Source organism: Xiphophorus hellerii, chromosome 22 (assembly GCF_003331165.1).
Source record: "Xiphophorus hellerii strain 12219 chromosome 22, Xiphophorus_hellerii-4.1, whole genome shotgun sequence".
Lineage (NCBI taxonomy): Eukaryota > Metazoa > Chordata > Actinopteri > Cyprinodontiformes > Poeciliidae > Xiphophorus > Xiphophorus hellerii.
In genome coordinates this window covers 29818940-29837888 of record NC_045693.1, presented here as the reverse complement: position 1 = coordinate 29837888, position 18949 = coordinate 29818940, and the positions used below count along the sequence as shown (strand labels likewise).

General features: G+C 47.0%; 2 protein-coding genes across 5 annotated transcripts in view; both read left to right on the top strand.

Moving 5' to 3' along the window:
• The window catches only part of mcm8 (minichromosome maintenance 8 homologous recombination repair factor), a 216385-nt gene that overhangs the window by 108448 nt on the left and 88988 nt on the right, over positions 1 to 18949 (top strand). The gene's annotated exons all lie outside the window — the stretch shown is intronic.
• camk2a (calcium/calmodulin-dependent protein kinase II alpha) lies at positions 1051 to 18523 on the top strand. The gene is made up of 18 exons (XM_032552467.1): positions 1051 to 1282; positions 3103 to 3197; positions 5457 to 5516; positions 8286 to 8340; positions 10155 to 10220; positions 10311 to 10383; positions 10760 to 10862; positions 11401 to 11484; positions 11569 to 11663; positions 11740 to 11862; positions 12039 to 12122; positions 12207 to 12249; positions 13393 to 13433; positions 13509 to 13557; positions 13645 to 13720; positions 14494 to 14588; positions 14665 to 14893; positions 15142 to 18523. The coding sequence occupies exons 1-18, from the start codon at positions 1221 to 1223 to the stop codon at positions 15143 to 15145; spliced, it is 1437 nt and encodes a 478-aa protein (XP_032408358.1). The 5' UTR covers positions 1051 to 1220; the 3' UTR covers positions 15146 to 18523.

Genomic DNA, 18949 nt, shown 5'->3' with positions numbered 1-18949 from the left:
GCCAGAACCTCTGGGTGAGCAGTACCAGAACCTGTCTGGTTCTGTTGGACTGCAGGCTGAACTCTGCTGACCGGGCCGCCCTCCTCTCCCTCCTCTTCATCTCTGGAGACAGGAGGAAGAGGAGGAAGCCAAGCAGAGAGAAAGATGACAGGAAGAGATCGGATCCCATCGGAACCAGAATCTAAAAATAACCCGGAGGATGGAAGAGATGCTGCAGGGGCCGACTCACAGAGATCTGTACCAGAACCTGGAGGACCAGGACTGGGCCTTCAGAACCGGATCTTTATAACCGGGCCTTCAGAACCAGACCTCCAGAACCTGCAGTCAGCCTGTAACTGCTGAGTTACCAGACCTGACGACGGGTCGGGGAATCGAACTGGTTCTGGTTCCATGTAGAATCCTGGATGTTCTTAAAGGGCCAGCACCGCCAGCATGCGTTGATGAACCCATGAACTGTTGGAACATTAATAATGTGTTCATCTGGAATTAAATAATCCTCTTTCCCGTTCATCCTGAGATTTTTTGATGCTAATCTAGAAATATTTGCAAAATTGACATTAAATTTGTATTTTATTACTCAGCATATTAATCACGGACTTTAACTAGACATGAAGTAAAGCTGGGGCAGCAGAAATACTGCCACCTACAGGTCACGTAAAGCCAGTTCTGGATTAGCGGGAATAAATTAGTAAATCTGATGTAGTTTAGCATCTCCACAGGGCCACAGAAGAAGCATGTGAAGGGCCACATGTGGCCCCCGGGCCTTCAGCTTGACACATGTGATCTAAGAGGACAGAGGCCCAGCAGGGACATTCACTGATTGGGTTGGGGTAGCCCAAACCCAAACTCTCTCCAGAACCAGAACTTTCTCTCTCTCTCTCTCTTTCTTCCTCTCTCTCTCTCTCTTTCCTTCTCTCTCTCTCTCTCCTTCCCGCTGTCAGCTCTGGCTGAGGACTCAGTTTCCATGGCGACGCAGCACGGCCTCTGATTGGCTGAGGGCGCAGTGGGCCGGGGGCCGAGCCTGTAAAGCTTCGGCGTCTCAGTTCTGATTCTCATTTCGGTTCGAGAGACGAAGCGGCTCTTCCTCGCTGCTCTCTCCCTCCATCTTCCTCCTCCTTTTCCTCCTCCTCCTCCTCCTCTTCCTCAGACAGTCGGTCCGACTCCTCGCCTTCGCCGCCTCCATCATCATCCTCGGAGCCAGTCGACCCCTGACCCTCACCATGGCAACGGTCATCAGCACGCGCTTCTCCGATGAGTATCAGCTGTACGAGGAGCTGGGGAAGTGAGTACCACCTTCATCACCCTCCTCTTCCTCACTGACATCACACCAATAATTTTAATCTATCAATAAATGATCGATCATGTTCATCCTGAATTAAGCTGTTTTAATTATTATTACTATTATTTCTTTATGACTTTATTGGACGTTTTGATCATTTTTAAAAGTTTCATGAAGCTTTGCTGTTTATAATAATGTTCATCACGTTGATTATTGATATTATCAATATTACATGTTTCATTATTTAATTAAAACATAAATCTGTGTTTATATGAATTTAATAATTAGATTATTTAAAGATTCAGCTGGTGATTATTACAACTATTGATTATAGATTATAAATAATATCAGGTCTAGATCATAAATTATAGATTACATCAGGTATGGATCATTGAATATATCAGGTATAGATTATTGATTATGAATTATACCATGCACAGACTATAGATTACATCAGCTTTAGATGATAAATTATATGGTATGAGGTATGGATTATTGATTGTGCTGCCGATCAGTCGCTGATGAGCAGCAGGATTAACACATCGATGGACGGATGAAGGGAAGAGTGAAGCACCTTTCTGACCCCGTCCCACTCACCACCCACCCACACACACACACACACACACGCACACAGTCTCCCTCACACTTAATGCCAGGTCTCTTACATAATGCGATGGTGGGCGGCAGATTGCAGCTCAGAAGAAACTCGGCGCTTTCAGCTTCACTTCCCCTCAGGAACGTCTCCAACTGATTATTGATTATTGATCTGAAGGGATCAGGTGGACAGCAGAGATGGCGGGGTTGTTGACGATCATCTCTATGTCAGAGTCTCTCATTCATTCATCAATTCATTCATTCATTCATTTAAACACAGTAAGATGAAGATGGAGGTCAACATCCCAGGCCCTCAAGCTGCAGATTCAGCCTGAGGTCAGAGACATGACCAGAAACCCCAGAGCTCCATCCCTCTGTTAGCAGGTCAAAGGTTAAATGTCAGGGCCCTGAAAGCCTCTTCTCTCTAGAAACGCGATGGTCACCAGACTGAGGTCAGCAGAGACTTCTGGGAAAACATCGAGACTCGAGAGGAGATGATGGACAGGGAGATACAGAACCAGTCCCAGCAGATCTGTCAAGCACGGTAGAGGAGGGATGGTGATGTGGGTCATCTCTTCATCTTCTGGAGGCAGTGTTAATCGATCTGTCCTACAACATGGCCCAGTCAAAGGCCTGAGCAGGAAGCTGAATGAACTACATATACGCTGAGAAGAACGGACCAGAACCATCCGGCTCCGATGGACCCACATTCACTTCCCACCCCGACCTGGAAGGGCTGTTTCCATGGCAACAGCCGCTCCACTGGGATGGGTCAGTTAGCTTAGCTTAGCTTAAACATTCAATAGTTCAGTATGTCCGTGTGCAGCGCCCCCTCCTGGTTGCATCACAAGGACTCTTTTCTGGAGGGGGATTATGGAACAGGAAGTGACATACTGCACTTCCTGCAGGATGGAGTTCCAGGTTGGTTATGAGTCCAGACCAGACCAGAAGCTTCGGACCCGTCCATGTCTGTTCTGGTGTTTCCTGAACAGCAGGTCCAGACGTCCACTGAGTCCGTCCACCAGGAGGCGCAACGACCAGCTTCCTCCTCCGTCCCTCTGTAGACATAGCAACCATGGGACTGGAAACGCCTCCAGAACCTTTCCTGGACGGTTTTCTCTGGTTTTAGCTGTTTTACTGGTGGATGGACGGCCCCAGCTGTCCATCTGTCCGCCTGTCCATCTGTCTGTCTGTCCTGTGACTGATCAGTTCCTCCTTCTGTGTTTCAGGGGAGCGTTCTCCGTGGTGCGGCGCTGTGTGAAGGTTCTATCGGGTCAGGAATATGCTGCCAAGATCATCAACACCAAGAAGCTGTCTGCTAGAGGTGAGAGGTCAACAAATGGCAGACATGTTTCCATCTGAGCTGCTGCTGAGATGCTACTGGCCCAAGCGGGAGGAGAACTGACGCGATTGGCTGAACCCTAACGAGGTGAACCGTAATTGGCTGAAAAGGTTAACCTCGTTAGGCTGAAACCTAACGAGGTTAACCGTAATTGGCTGAAACATAACGAGCTTAACTGTGATTGGCTGAAACCTAACGAGGGGTTTTGGAGTTTGGGTCATGTGGGTTATCTAAGGACACCGTTTAGTTGTTGGCAGCAGTAAGTCAGGTTCTGCCTTAGGAAACTGGTTCCACTGGAGAGGAGACCTGCCTCCCTGTCTGCTGGTTCTGCTGCAGCTTCCTTCCTGTTAAAGGCAGAAAGTCAGAATGGGGATTGCTGCAAGTTAATGAAACCTCTAAATATTTACAACAATAAACTGGACGTCATGTATTGACCAGTTGAACTGCAGCTGTTTACTGTCATAAGGCTTTATGCTGTTGCTCTAATTTAGTCTCTAGCAGATGTATAGTCAAAGCACGGCTGTTTGGATCTGTACAGAACCAAACGGAGGAGAGGACCGCCCTCACACACACACACGCAGAGACACACACACACACATACCCCCGGCTGAAACTTAGTCAAGCTGAAGGATTTTTCACTCTGGGAATTTTTTCACTATTCTGGTTTTAAGATTTCCTTCGGTTGCTTAGCAACAAGCTGCAAAGTTGACAGAGAATATTTCTGTGTGTGTGTGCGCGCGTGGGGGTGTGTGTGTGTGTGTATGTTCTGCTGCTCGGTGTTACATAACGTTCCTGCAGCTGTTTAACACACCTGATCAATCAAACAGCTGCAGCTGAAAGAAACTGACTGGATCCCTGATTCAGTCAGGGATCCAGAGTCTGGGATCGAGAAGTCTGAGAACTCGGGGAACCCGGGGAACTTGGGAAACTCGGGGAAGATGGGGAACCTGGGGAACTTGGGGAACCTGGGGAACTTGGAAGTGAACTCTTCCTTTCCTGTCTGTATCTTTCTCCAGCAGCGTCTGTCCCTCTGCTCTGCTTCATCACTTTTATTTTTTATTTTTCTGACTTTTGTGCAGAAATTTGGGCAAACTCTCTGCTATGGGCTTTACAAAGACAATTGGTCTGGGTTTCCCTGAATGACCCGGTACCATCATGACCCGATACCACCGTGAACCAGTACCTCTGTGGTCCCGCTGAAGGGGAGGTTCTGTTAGCTGCTTATAGATAAATGGTTAGCAGCTGTTAGCAGTTAGCAGCTGTTAGTGATTAGCTGCGTATTGGTAATTGATCAGCAGCTGTTAGCAGTTAGCAGCTCTTACTGGTTAGCAGCTGTTAGCAGTCAGCAGCTAGTAGTTGTTAGCTGCATATTGATAATTGATCAGCAGCTGTTGCCGGTTAGCAGATGTTGGCTGTTAGCAGCTGTTGGCGGTTAGCTGCATATTTTTTAATTGATCACCAGCTGTTAGCGGTGAGCTGCATATTAGTAATTGATCAGCAGCTGTTAGCGGTTAGCTGCATATTAGTAATTGATCAGCAGCTGTTAGCAGTTAGCTGCATATTAGTAATTCATCAGCAGCTGTTAGCAGTTAGCTGCATATTAGTAATTGATCAGCAGCTGTTAGCAGTTAGCTGCATATTAGTAATTGATCAGCAGCTGTTAGCAGTTAGCTGCCTGGCTGTGAGGGAATGAGCCATTCTATCAACACTCAGACTGAGAGCAGAAACACACACACACACACTGCATGGCTATAAACACACACGCTCCACTTAGCGCCCTCTCTGCCCCGTCATGCTGTCAACATGTTGCTTTATGTGCAGGATGTTTCTGTGAGATATGACCTTTCCCCTCATCTCTGATCACAATGTTGTTATTCTCAGGGCTGCAGCATCAGGCGCCACCGATCCGTGTCTTTATTGTTTATATTCTTTGGACGGGCTGAACTGAAATGTGATTTCACATGTGGTTCGGTTGAAGTGATCTCTGGTTTGATTTGAATGTGAACGCCAAGTGAACCGGAGACCACTCTAAATGCAGGAAGAGGACTACAGCACAGGGCATTCTGGGTAAATACAGCCAAAACTAACATGTTAGCCAACTAACGTGTTAGGGATCAATCACTCCTAGCAACTCCAAGCTAGGGGTGGTTGACCCATTACCAGAACCAGACCCAGACTAACTGAATGTCCTTCATCATCTTCATGGTCAGCCTCTGACCAACCTTCTCTGTTTGTCCCCAGATCACCAGAAGTTGGACCGAGAAGCTCGGATCTGTCGGCTGCTGAAGCATCCCAACATCGGTGAGTTGCCATGACTACCTGATGCTGCGATGATGATGAAACTGTTTCCTGGTCACATCTCGAAGAAAAACCTCTCATTTGTATCATTCGTTCCGGATATTAATAATGCTCTTGGAAACAATCAAAACAATATTTACACTTTGAGGAAATATGAGAACATGAAGATCTCCACCAGTCTGGACCAGAACCAGAACCAGGACCAGAACCTCCAGATATCTGGTCCAACCGCACCCACATTCAGAATTCTCCTGGTTCCTCCTGGCTCCCTGTTCGCTCCGTCTCTTTCCAGAACGACGACGATGATGATAATGATGATGATGAAGATGCTAATAACGCTGCGGACTCTCTGGTCCTGGTATTGCTAATGGTAACCATAATCTAGTAGCTAACAGCTAATTATGGAGGAGATGCTGTTTCCATGGCGAAGTCAGAGGAGCCTTCCTCCTCCAATCTGGTCTCAGATCTGCTGCCTGTGTGTCTGCAGAGCTGGGCGGCCGTGTAGTTCTGGGACAGGTTCTGCAGAACCTCCTTTAGGCCCGGCAGTTCAGATGAGTCTGATCCGCTTCGCTTTGACAAGCTTTGGAAATAAGAAGGCAGGGTGCCAAAACTTTAACGCCAAAATCATCAGCAAGTCAACAGAAACCACTGGACAAAGACAGAAGGAAAAAAAACTGGGCGAAGGTTTAAGTTACGGTTCAGGTGACCTGGCACTGCTGGGGTTAAACTACCAACCACTGGGGTCAAACTACCAAAATCTGGGGCTAAACTACCAACCACTGGGATCAAACTACCGACCACTGGGGTCAAACTACCGACCACTGGGGTTAAACTACCAGTAGTTGTACTGGTCTGGTCCATTCTGGCCCAGTGTGGTCCGTTCTGCTCTGTACTGGTCCGGTCCGGTCCATTCTGGTCCAGTCCGGTACGTTCTGGTCTGGTCTGGTTTTACTGGTCTGGTCCAGTCCAGTCTGGTCTGGTTTTTACTGGTCTGGTCCAGTCTCTCTGACTCGGCGGTTCCTTCCAGTTCCGGCTGTCTCCCGCTCCGTCTCTTCCCGGCTGACGCTCTGCTTGCTGAGGGTTCAGGAGGATTTCACCGTCTGAGCTGCAGCCAGGTTCACGTTTCTCTGATCAGATGCTCATCTGTGGACTTTCATTGTCCACCATCTCTGTGGACGAGTTTTAGTCCTTTCTTGTAACATTGCTTCGGTTCCGTGAGGTTTGCTGAGACAGTTTTGTCCTCAGAGTCCCATTTTGGACGAACCAGGTTTCCCTGATGAATGAACGCCGCGAGCTGCTGCTGTTCCTGCAGGTTGTGGTTACATAATGAGCCGCTGCACTGCGCCCTGAGGTGGATTATCCACCATAGAGTCACTAGGGCGCCATCAGAAGGACATCGCAGCATCATCAGCGTAAACGCATCACTTTTCATTCCCTCATTTCCATCCAGGTGGATTTGAAACCAGACGGTCTTTGTTTCAGTGAGTCTCCACTCTCTGACTCAGAGGTCTCTTTAGGATGAGCAACTAGCCTTTCAAAATAAAAGCCTGTCTGAACAGTGCTTCTCTCTGTGAGAAACATTTGAAATGTAAAACTGAAGCAGTAAGCCTGATGAAGTCTGGAGGAGAACAGCCAACGGGAGAAGAATCATTCACATGGCCCAACGAGCCAATCAGCAGGCAGCGACCCAGCTCCGCGGCCAATCAGGACACTCTATGGGAAGGTGATGCTCCACAGATATGAGCGGTGTTACGTAACTGTGTGTGTGTGTTGCTAGGAAACAGCGCCCATAGGTGAAGGCATTAAAACCATCCGTCCTCCTACACACACCAACAGAACGTACCTGTGTGGAGCACTCAGCAAGAAATCATCAGGTTTCTCTTCAAACACTCCTACACACTGCAGCAGTGGGGTTTAATGTGTGTGTAAGTGTGTGTGTGTGTGTGTGTGTGTGTGTGGGCAGCAGCTTCTTTCTCTTCTGTGATAATATGAGCTATTATACAATATAAGCAGAGAACAGACGCCTGCAGAAAAACTCATCCATCATCTTAGGACGACTTCCTGCAGAAACTCATTTAGACTCAACATCAGCTGGTGTTCCTCAGCATCCAACCACTGGAACATCCAACCACCAGATCATCCAGCCACTGGAACATCCAACCACCAGGACAACTTCCTGCAGAAACTCAGTGAAAAAATGTCTGATAGGCTCAACATCAGCTACTGTTCGTCCAGCATCCAACTATTGGGACATCCAACCACTGGAACATCCAACCACCTGTTCATCCAACCACCAGATCATCCAACCACCAGATCATCCAGCCACTGGAACATCCAACCACCAGGACAACTTCCTGCAGAAACTCAGTGAAAAAATGTCTGATAGGCTCAACATCAGCTACTGTTCGTCCAGCATCCAACTATTGGAACATCCAACCACCTGTTCATCCAACCACTGGAACATCCAACCACCGGATCATCATCCAACCACCGGATCATCCATCATCTCTCCTTCCTGCTCCGTCTCCTGATCTCCTGCTGCTCTGCGTCAGACGGACGATAAATGAAAATTCTTTGAGCGATTCTTATTTCCTGGTTTGTTCTTGTGAACTGATTCCCTTTAAATCCATGAATGTCTTTAGGGTTATTGTGAGTCAAAGATGTGGCTGTTTCTGCATTCTGACTCGTGATCAGTAATAATCACTGCGGTTATAATCAATCATGCAGCGACTGAAGCTGAAATTCAGAGAAAACCTGTTTTCTGTTTTTCAGTTCGGCTTCATGACAGCATCTCAGAGGAGGCGCACCATTACCTCATCTTCGACCTGTGAGTTCATAGGACTGTCTGGTTAAAAGGGACCGTGTACAAGGCTTAGTGCCATCTGGTGTTCAGGCTGGGAACTGCAGAGACGATTATGCATAAAATACAAAGTTTCCATAGCAGTCAGTTAAATACTCTGCTGAGAAGAAATGAAGTGAAAATCATCAGTAGCTGCTTTTCCAGTCACCATAAAACGTGCAAATAGGATTTACAAAAATAAACTTGCTTAATGCAAACTGAAAAAACTCTGGTTTTTGCATTGGGGTAGTTTTTCAGCAGTGGTGAAATTTGTGTTTTGGAAACACCGGTGTGATGTCGTCGACGCACTTCTCCCTAATTTGATTCCAGCTGATTATTTGCAGCTCTGGCCTCCTTGGACTAGACCATCTGGCTCCACCAGAGCCGTCACAGCAACACACTTCAGAAAACGTCTCATTCCAACGTCTTAAATCCATAATTCCTCTGTAAAATCACCAACTACAGTTTCCCCAAAGCACCGCATGCATAGCTGCTCCCAGGTAGGCAGGGCTTGTCGTTCCTCGGCCTGAATTAGACGCTGACGTCTCCTTTGGCTGATTGGCTGATAGATAATGAGTGCTAGCGCCACCATAACTGATTTATTAATGTATGTTTACATCCATCACTGCAGGGTTTCACCCAGAAAACGAGCTAATCCCAGAGGTCCGGGCTGCGAGGCTTTCCACCTGCAGTCCGCCGTGTGGGGGCGGCTAGCAAAGCATGGCGGGCCACCAGGCTTATATTACACAGGAGGAAGCCCTGTCACTGCCATTATTTTAAGGACTTATTGTATAAACAAGCTTATCAATGTGGTTTTAATCTCATTTGTTATTTAATGGAAACAATTGGGTGTTTTTGATATTAGCAGAAAACAGAGTTTTGCTTACATAATGTAACAGAAACGCAGCTAGTGAGAAGAGCAACAATAATTCATGTCCATCTGGAGTTTTCTCCTGACACTTATCATCAGTTTACCATCATTTGATCCGACTTGATGGAGGAATGTCTCTCAGTGTTGATCAGGGAGCCATTAGAGCTTTTTATCGGCCGATTAAAAAGCTCTAATGGCTCCCAGTGATGATCAGACTGAAGCTGTCATGGCCGATAAAAGCTCAGATCTTAGACGGGCAGTGATTTACCATGTGGCTCCGTGTTCAGCCTGGGGCCAACAAGATAAATCATTGATCAGCTCAGATCTGATCTCTATCAACAGGAAATATTCAGACGGTTTAGAGGAAGTAGAGTCAGTCCAGTGACGGAGAGCAGATCAGACCTGCAGCAGTCGGAGAGCCGGCGGCCGTTAAGGATCCGGCTTATCGGCGCTTTCTGGGTGTTGACTCAGTTCTGCTGTGAACCAAACACCTCCTTCTGTTACATCACATTCTGTTGTTCTGCTGCTTGACTTTCTGCAGCCAAATCCGGGATTATTTATAGAAATGTGCTGGTTTTAATGCAAGCGTTCTGTTTCTGGGTTTATTTAACACCTCCGCCTCTTTATTCATAATCTGACTTAATCTGACTCTGTTTCAGTCACATCCTGTAATTCTTTTATACTCAAAGCAAAACCGATGCATAAAAACATTTTTACTCTCAGAATCAAAACGTCAGTCACTTATAACTTTATTTATTTAAATTTACTCAGTTTTATGAAATAAGTTCTGGTTAAATTCTGTTATTTATTGTTTGATTTTAATGAGATCATGTGTGTCTCACTGTTACCATGACATTAATACTTCAGATTATTTCCCTGATTATTGACCAGATTATTTATCAGATTATTGACCAGATTATGGGGTTTCCAGGGTTACAGGTGGAGAGCTATTTGAAGACATCGTAGCAAGAGAATATTACAGTGAAGCCGATGCCAGGTGAGAAGCACACCTGCTCCTTCACCTGTCTGGAGGCATGACGCCTCCCGTTATCACCTGCACCATGTGACCTCTGACCTTTACCTGCAGCCACTGCATCCAGCAGATCCTGGAGGCGGTGCTTCACTGTCATCAGATGGGCGTGGTCCACCGAGATCTTAAGGTATCATACGACACAAATGTTATGGAGAAAACTGGAAAATGAAAAGAGTCTGATCTTTGGTCAGCAGCCAGAAATATTCTGATGGGTTTAAATTGTTACTGGTCCTAGAAACTCCCAGGAGCTCCGTTAGCATGGCTAGCTAACGGAGCTCCTGCTACTGTTAAAAAATTGACAGAATTAGCATTGTTAGCACCAACCATTTAAACCAGTGGGCAGAGTGAGCATTGTTAGCACCAACCATTTAAACCAGTGGGCAGAGTTAGCAATGTTAGCACCAACCATTTAAACCAGTGGGCAGAGTTAGCATTGTTAGCACCAACCATTTAAACCAGTGGGCAGAGTTAGCATTGTTAGCACATGTGCTCTGTGTCTCCAGCCAGAGAACCTGCTGCTGGCCTCCAAGTCTAAAGGAGCGGCGGTGAAACTCGCCGACTTCGGCCTCGCCATCGAGGTGGAGGGCGACCAGCAGGCCTGGTTTGGTGAGGCAGTCCTGACTGTAGTACTCAGATTACTTTTACTGAAACTTTATCATCCCTTCATGCTTCATTTAGTCCAAGTACTCTGTGTTGTTGTTGTTGTTATGAATGCACATTTTGTTTATTCAGTCTTAGCTCTAGGGTTTTTAACAAATTTAGATTTTAGTTTATATTCTGTTTATTTGGCTTTTTTATTTCAGAAATATTGTCAAAATAATAGTAAGAGTAATTTCCCTGCTGGGATGAATAAAGTACTTCTATTCTACTCTATTCTAAAATAATTTTTATTGTTTAATTTTGTTGTATTTTTATTATAAAAAAAAATGAGACCTGTTATATAAAATACAGGTTAAATTTTTACTTTACTGTCTTCCTCAACATGTTTTCTGTTTTCTCTTCTTATTTTCTAACTCCATAAACAACAGAGCATTTTCACTACCAAACTGGCTGGCGCTTAGCAACCAGCCCAGTAGCCATGGTAACTGCGTGCAGCAGATGTTGCCTCTGGTGTAGCTGTGTAGCTTCCTCTGTGTGTTTGCAGGCTTTGCGGGAACTCCAGGCTACCTGTCTCCAGAGGTCCTGAGGAAGGACCCATACGGGAAGGCGGTGGACCTCTGGGCCTGCGGTCAGTCTCTCCTCATGTCTCTGTGTTGGTCACATTCAGCTGATCCGCTGCATTCTGGGTAAACGCGGCGTTTCTGATCCTCAGGCGTGATCCTCTACATCCTGCTGGTGGGCTACCCTCCGTTCTGGGACGAAGACCAGCACCGCCTCTACCAGCAGATCAAAGCCGGAGCCTACGACGTAGGTCACATGATTCGCTGTGAAGTCATCGACACGGAGCGCTGCGGTTGGTCAGTCTGCTCTCCTTGCCTCCTAGTTTCCTTCCCCGGAGTGGGATACAGTGACACCTGAAGCCAAAGACCTGATCAACAAGATGCTGACCATCAACCCGGCCAAACGCATCACCGCCGCTGAGGCGCTCAAACACCCCTGGATCTCTGTGAGTGGGGGGAGTGTTGGAAGATGATAGTGGTGCTTGATTAGGATGAAGATGATAATAACAATGAAAATGTTGGTGATGATGACAATGATGATGATGATAACAATAGTGATGATGATAACGAGAGTGATGATAACAATGTCGATGATGATGATGACACGACCTCTTCCTCCCAGCACCGCTCCACCGTGGCTTCCTGTATGCATCGCCAAGAAACGGTTGAATGTTTGAAGAAATTCAACGCCAGGAGGAAGCTGAAGGTGAGGATTTTCACAATAAAGTGACAGGAAGTGATGTCACAGGGGTCGGCTGCTGAAGATGCAGTTTCTGCTTCTGTCCTGCAGGGGGCCATCCTGACCACCATGCTGGCCACCAGGAACTTCTCCGGTAAGCTGATCAGAGGTCAGAGGTCAGGCTGGAGGCCACAGGGCTCCTCATTGCCTGTGAGGCTGGCAGGTCATGACCTTTGCACTGCAGGCTTATGTTTCATTAGCTGGAGCCTTAAAGAAATCTACCAATCAGCTGCCAGCTTTACACACAGTTAGCGGGTTAGCACTGTGTGTGTGTGTGTGTGTGTGTGTGTGTGTGTGTGTGTGTGTGCATGTGCAGCTGCTGTGGTCTAAAGATAGCAGGAAGGGAATCCCCCTCCATCGGCTCCCAATCCTCCCAGTCCCTCCAGCTGGACCAATTGTGTCCAGCCATCTGCACATGCTCAGTACAGATCTGAGAAGGAGCTGCTGCTGCACAACTTCCGGTTCTGCTGGTTTTACTGGTTCTGTTGGACCACCTCTTGTGCAGCGCAGCGCCCCCTGCTGTTACTTTGCTCTCTGATGAAAACTGAACAATATTCAATATTGAAGTTTCGTTTTAGAGAATAAAGTCTTTCACCCCGCAGCCAGTAGGTAGGGTGGGGTCAGAAGGTCAAAGGGTCACCAGGTTCTCAACAAGCTGGGCTTTAATCTGACCAGAAAGTCTCAGATTCAGACTACAAATCCTCCCATGATGCATTTCTCCATCAGAGTCATCGGATCGTCTCCAAGCTGCTTCTGCTCTCTGCCAACCGTACCGTGTGATCAGTACCGTCTGATATGGGCCAGGTCCAGAACCAGGCCTGAAGGTCCAGATGCTCAAACAGCTGCGGCTCAGAATATCAGGAACTATAAAACCAGAACCGGACCCGTTCTGGTGTAAGCAGCAGAACTGGACCTGTCAGCAGCTGGCTCTGTGAAAGCAGGCTGGTGGAGATCAAAGGTCAGGAGCGCTCTGTGCAGCAGAACCGGACCGGGTCGGGCCCTCAGGAATGTGCCAGGCTCTGCTGCTATCTTAAGTTGCTCCTAAATTTGGCCTCAGCCCCCAGGGAGCGACCCACAGGCAGCCGGACCGCCCCCGGCTGCGGGGCAGAACCAGTGTGGTTCTGACGGGTCCGGTTCTGCTCCCGACCTGCGATGGCGCCGCTCCTCTTCTCTGCTTTCGTTCCATTTTTTCTCACTTTGCTGCTTCTGTTTCTGTTCGTTGTCATCCCTCGCTCAGGAGGAAAGAGCGGCAGCAACAAGAAGGCCGACGGAGTCAAGGTAACACTGCTCCCAGTTACTACCAGAACCAGTACCAGAACCCGCCCCACTAACTGACTGCTGTTTCTGCTGCAGGAGTCGTCTGAGAGCACCAACACCACCATCGAGGACGAAGACACCAGAGGTGAGGCTCCGCCCACCAGACCTGCCGCCCAACACCAACCATCACCCTGACTCTGTGTGTGTGTGTGTGTGTGTGTGTGTGTGTCAGTGAGGAAACAGGACATCATTAAAGTGACGGAGCAGCTCATCGAGGCCATCAGTAATGGAGACTTTGAGAGCTACACGTATGTCACCGCTTCACTGTCCTCACTGTTGCAGGCTTTTATTCTGAAAGGCCTTTTGGTACCAGAAAGACGGTAGGGGTCACGAATTTTCATAAATTTAGCTCTCTGCTTTGAACGTCTTAAAAAAGAAAGAGCGGTGTTTCAGCTGCTCACATTAGCAGGGAAATATGTTCTAATTCCTCAATCCATCGACCTAAAACACACGGTGGAGCTCAGCTACACAAAGAGGTTTTTAAAGATGGCCGAATAGAACAATGCTGGCACTAGCCTATTTAGCTTCTCAGCACAGTTCAAGATGCTGCAGAGCCCCATTAGGCCGAGGTGGGCACCACTAACTGAGAAGTTAACGTTAAAACACCATGCCAACATGGTATTTTGCAGAAACTAAAGCTAAACTTCTACATTAACAAAGTATTTATTGGAAAGCTAATGCTAAAGCCCTACACTACCACGGTGTTTAGTGGAGGCTAAAGCTAAAGTGCTAAATTCAGCCATGTTGATACACACCATGCATCATGAGATGAACCTAATCTCAAAATAATTGATATTTATGAGTTTTAACATGTTTCTGTTTATCTCTAGTTGTTAGCGTTGTATTCTTCTGTAAACCTTCGTTGGCTTGTTGAATATTTTGCATTTGCTCATTAAAGTTTCTTCAGGGGTGGTTATACTGGTAGTTCTGGTCTGGCCCAGGAAGTTCTGCTCTGAGGTCAAGAGGTGCCAGCAGAACCTCTCTGGTTCCGTCGGCAGAACCTCTCTTTCTGTGTGTCCAGGAAGATGTGCGACCCGGCGGTGACGGCTTTCGAACCCGAGGCTTTGGGGAACCTGGTCGAAGGCTTGGACTTCCACCGCTTTTATTTTGAAAACTGTGAGTTTGTCTCAGTCTTGTGGACGGGCCAGGCCGGCTCACCTGCACAGGTAACCGCTGTGTGTATGTGTTTCAGTATGGTCCAAGAACAGCAAGCCGGTGCACACCACCATCCTGAACCCCCACATCCACCTGGTGGGCGACGAGGCAGCCTGCATCGCCTACATCCGGGTCACGCAGTACATCGACTCCAACGGCACGCCGCGCACCGCCCAATCAGAGGAGACCAGGGTGTGGCACCGCCGGGACGGGAAATGGCAAATCGTCCACTTCCACCGCTCAGGATCGCCCTCCACCCTCAGCAAGTAAGAACCGGCCACAGAGGGGTTCAGGTAGGCTGGGAAAGACTAGACTCAGCGCTTCGTCCCAGCATTCCTGAATGCCTCTACGCCACAGCTCAGCTTTACTACGCAGCAGCTTTAGATGAGCTTGTAGACGATAAATGAAACATTGACCAGTTTAGTTTCCTCCAGTGTTTTATGGTTATGATGTTTGCTGTAATGATGCTTCCTCCATCATTCTTAGCTGAAGCTCTCTTCCTTTGTTCCTCCAGCTAATGTCCTCCTCCAGAGTGGGCGGGGCTCTAAAGGGGCTGCTGTCGCCTTGACAACGGGATGATTGACAGCAGGCCAGTTGTTGTCTGACACCAACCATTCAGGATTTTCTTTGAGGCGTTGGGGGAGGAGACTGCGGGGTCAGAAAGCTTCAGTCATCCAGCAGTGAATCCCATCACCAATTAACCAATCAGTCATCTAACCAATCACACGGCTTTGTAACCGACCAATCAGCTCGCTCCGTGCAGTGGGTAGGAAACCTTGTATCTCCAGCTGTATGCACACAGCGCCCCCTTGTGGTCAGAAGCTCTCATTGATTAAAGTGTGTGGTTAGCTCTGACCTCTTTGATGCTACTGAGCATGTGCAGAAAGCTCTGCGCTTTCATCATCATGTCAGACGTTTATTATCAACTAATCTGAATCTGAAAATCATCAGAACCAATCACATTGATCCCAAGGAGCCTGAAGTAGTCTGAGATACAAGGTTTCCCCCTGCTGGTCACTTTTGATATCTACAGTAATAAATAAGATTTAATTTATTGTTATCTTTAGACTTAAAATATAAATAAGTTGTAATATTGATTATCTGCTGATTGCAGAGTTTATTATAACATCTCATTTACACACACATATACACACACACACATACACATCTCTACCTGACATGCACACTGCACCCTCTGGGGTTCAGAGAGTGACAGAAACTTCCTCCACTTTCGATCTTCCACTAACACCACCCACCACACCTAGGAGGGCTTAACGAGCTAGTTTAACGAGCTAGCTTAGCAAGCTAGTTTAACGAGCTAGCTTAGCGAGCTATCTGCTGCCTGCTCCTCCTCCACGGCTCTTTCAGCTGGAGGAAATTTATCGTTCTGGTTGAAAAGTTTTTCATCTAGAAACAGGAAGAGGAAGTGACCTCAGGTCTGTGGACTTGATGTCTGTAAGACTCGTTCTGCTGGGAGATTCTAGGCGCTGCTTCAGTAGAACCAGCAGGTCGTTTCAGAACAAACGCAAAAACAGACGACCAATCAGAACCACCGACACCAAACAACAGCCAATCAGAACCACGACACCATTCACATCAACCTGATACAAGTACTAGTACCATGGTTGGTACCGGTATCAGTACCGTGGTTGGTACCATGTGTAGAGGTGAGTAAATGGATCAGAACTTGAACTGGACTGCAGGTTCTGATCCTGTATATTTAAATAAAACCTTCTAAATGGTAAGGATCACAGATATTGGGCTGAAATCGATCAGAACCAGCTAAACTTCCATGATCATTAACCACCACCAGGTTCTGGCTGGAGATCTAGTTGTGCTCATCCTGCACAGTCCATATCCTGGTTCTGGTTCTGATTGGTACTCTTGTTGGACTCGTCTGGACCTCTGTTAGCAGAACCACCAGGTTCTGTGGGTTTGTTCTGGATCGTCACTGTTGGGTTTTTCGGAACTTGGGTCGACCTGGACTGAAGCAGAACTCAGCAGCTCCCTCTGGAGGTTGGTTCTGATGGACCCTGCATGGACAGCTCGTGTTTCTTCCTCCTCGGTGCCAGTTCTGTACAGACTGTGACTCTCTGCATGCTGGACTTTGTGTTTAGTGTTTGGGCTTCAGGCGCCGCCGCGTTCCGGCCGTTCCCGGCTCTCGGACCTTTCCGTCGCTAGGGTTTAACTCTGCTGGCATTCCTCATTGGGATCAATTGTGTCCGTTAGCCTTGAGCTAACGAAACGCCGCCGGTGCCACTTTGATATTCTGCCTTTTTGGACCCGTTGTGTTTGTCTCTGAAGCTTTCAGGAGCTTTTTACCGTCGGGAGAATGTAGAACTTTGTACAATCAGATTCTTACCATGACGACGACGATGATGATGATAATGATGATGATATTATACCTTCTTGTGTGGCGTTTGTATATTTGAAGCTTTTTAAGCTTCCAGCTTCCTGGTTTGGGTTTTTCCGTGTTTTAGCAGCTGCTGAATGTTTTCCCTGCTGCTGCCCTTTGGTTCGCTTCACACTGATCTCTGGGTCATCCGGCGTCCAGGTTGAGGACCCAGGGGGGCGGGGCATCGGGGGCGGAGCCTTCTAGCTAAGGTTTAGACGACTCCCACTGATCCAACAGGAAGTTGAGTCAGAAAGCCGCTGCACCTTAAGGCGGGTCCATCAGGTTCTGTTCTGGTGGCCTGTTCTGCTCCTCCTGCTCTGAATTCATGCTTTCATATCAGTGGTGGGCACAATAATGCTAATGCGCTAACAGCAGAGCTACTTTTTAGCTTCAGCGTTGTTGCTAACTTAGCTTGTCCTGACTTGATTTTTCTGGATAAGTTCTGAAGTGCTAATTTTCCCAGCTATTTTATGAACCTTCAGTTGAATAAAGTTGAACATGAATAGCATGTAAACATCATTTTGTAATGAACATGGAAATCATAATGTCAACATTAAAGCGGTGCTGACGGGTTGTCAATAATCTGAATGGCTTTACTGTTAGCATTTGTTAAATACCGTGTTGTTGTAGCGTGTTAGCATTAGCATAGCTAACTTTTTAGCTAGCGGTGCACACCACTGCAGAAAATCTCTGTTTACGCTCCTGTCCCTTTAAGATGCCCCCTCTCTGCTGATTGGCTAGCCTGTGGACGAGCCCTGGCCTTTAGAGCCAGTGTTTGCTGCAGCTGATTGATAATAAATTGCCTCCAGAACGTCAGCTGCAGCCAGCCTGCATTGCAATGCCGCGCCTGGACTCCGGGTGGCGCCGCAGAGCGAACGGCTGTTTCCTACAGTCGCGGTGGTTTTTACAGCTGCACCTTCACTCTGAACTCTTACGACACTTGAAAGTATTTATTAGTGGTGAACGATGCAAAAATATCTGAGATGTCATTTTTTAGAAACTTTTGCTGTTGAGGCTGAGTCGATTCCTCTCCCGAAAAGAATCGTTCTGCTGCAGGATCCGCTTCAGGATCCGATTCCCGACTCAGCGGCGCGGCGGCGTTAAGATGTGGGATCTCACCTCTCCGCCGCAGCTCTGCAGACAGGAAGCAGGAAGAAGCTCCAGACGTTAATAAGTTAATAAATGAGCCGGCTGAATGTATCCCTGCTGGTTTAAGGTCCAGCCCAGAGAGCCGCTCTTCCTGCTTCCTGTCGGCCTGCAGAACCAATCAGTGATCAATAGTCCCCAATAATCCTCTCAGCTTTTTCTACTATGATGGATATTGTTCTGTACTGTATTAACTGGACTAATGCTGCATGCTCAGTGTTTACCTGTGGGAGTCCGTGTGTGTCTGAGGGAGAGAGTGTGTTTTTAAATAGTTTCTTTTGTAGTTTTTGGAGTATTTTCTTCTTCTGCATCGTGTTCAATATGATTCTGTAAATAAATGAGATGGTCAAACTCTCTGCTCTGATTGGTCCGTTTCTCCTCCCAGTATTCACACACTGCTCTAATATCTGGTTTCTAGATGCTCTGAGCTTCTGCAGTGGTACCGGGTCAGGTACCAGGTCAGACCGGTTTAATCTGTCAGAGTTAGAAAAACTGCTGAATTTTAGATTGATTCTAATAATACAGTTATTTCTCTGATAGCTCATTAAAACAGGAGAAATAAATATGCTAAATTAATAAAACTTTAAAATGTGATATAGTCATCCATGCACATGAATATTTTCATTAATTAAAAATTACAAACAAAGAAAATAATATAAACTGTAGTGACTTCAAAATAAATATAAGTTAAAAACGAAGAAATTATTAGTCTTTTCTTCATGTGAAACAATATTTAAAAATGAACAAATAAATAGACTCTATTTACATAATGTAAGACAAG

Excerpts from the sequence above, each read along its gene's own strand:
- camk2a (XM_032552467.1), top strand. The coding sequence starts at position 1,221 with ATGGCAACGGTCATCAGCACGCGCTTCTCCGATGAGTATCAGCTGTAC. Across the intron at positions 11,485-11,568 it reads GGTGGACCTCTGGGCCTGCG|GCGTGATCCTCTACATCCTG; the intron begins GTCAGTCTCTCC and ends TCTGATCCTCAG. Across the intron at positions 13,434-13,508 it reads AGAAGGCCGACGGAGTCAAG|GAGTCGTCTGAGAGCACCAA; the intron begins GTAACACTGCTC and ends TTTCTGCTGCAG.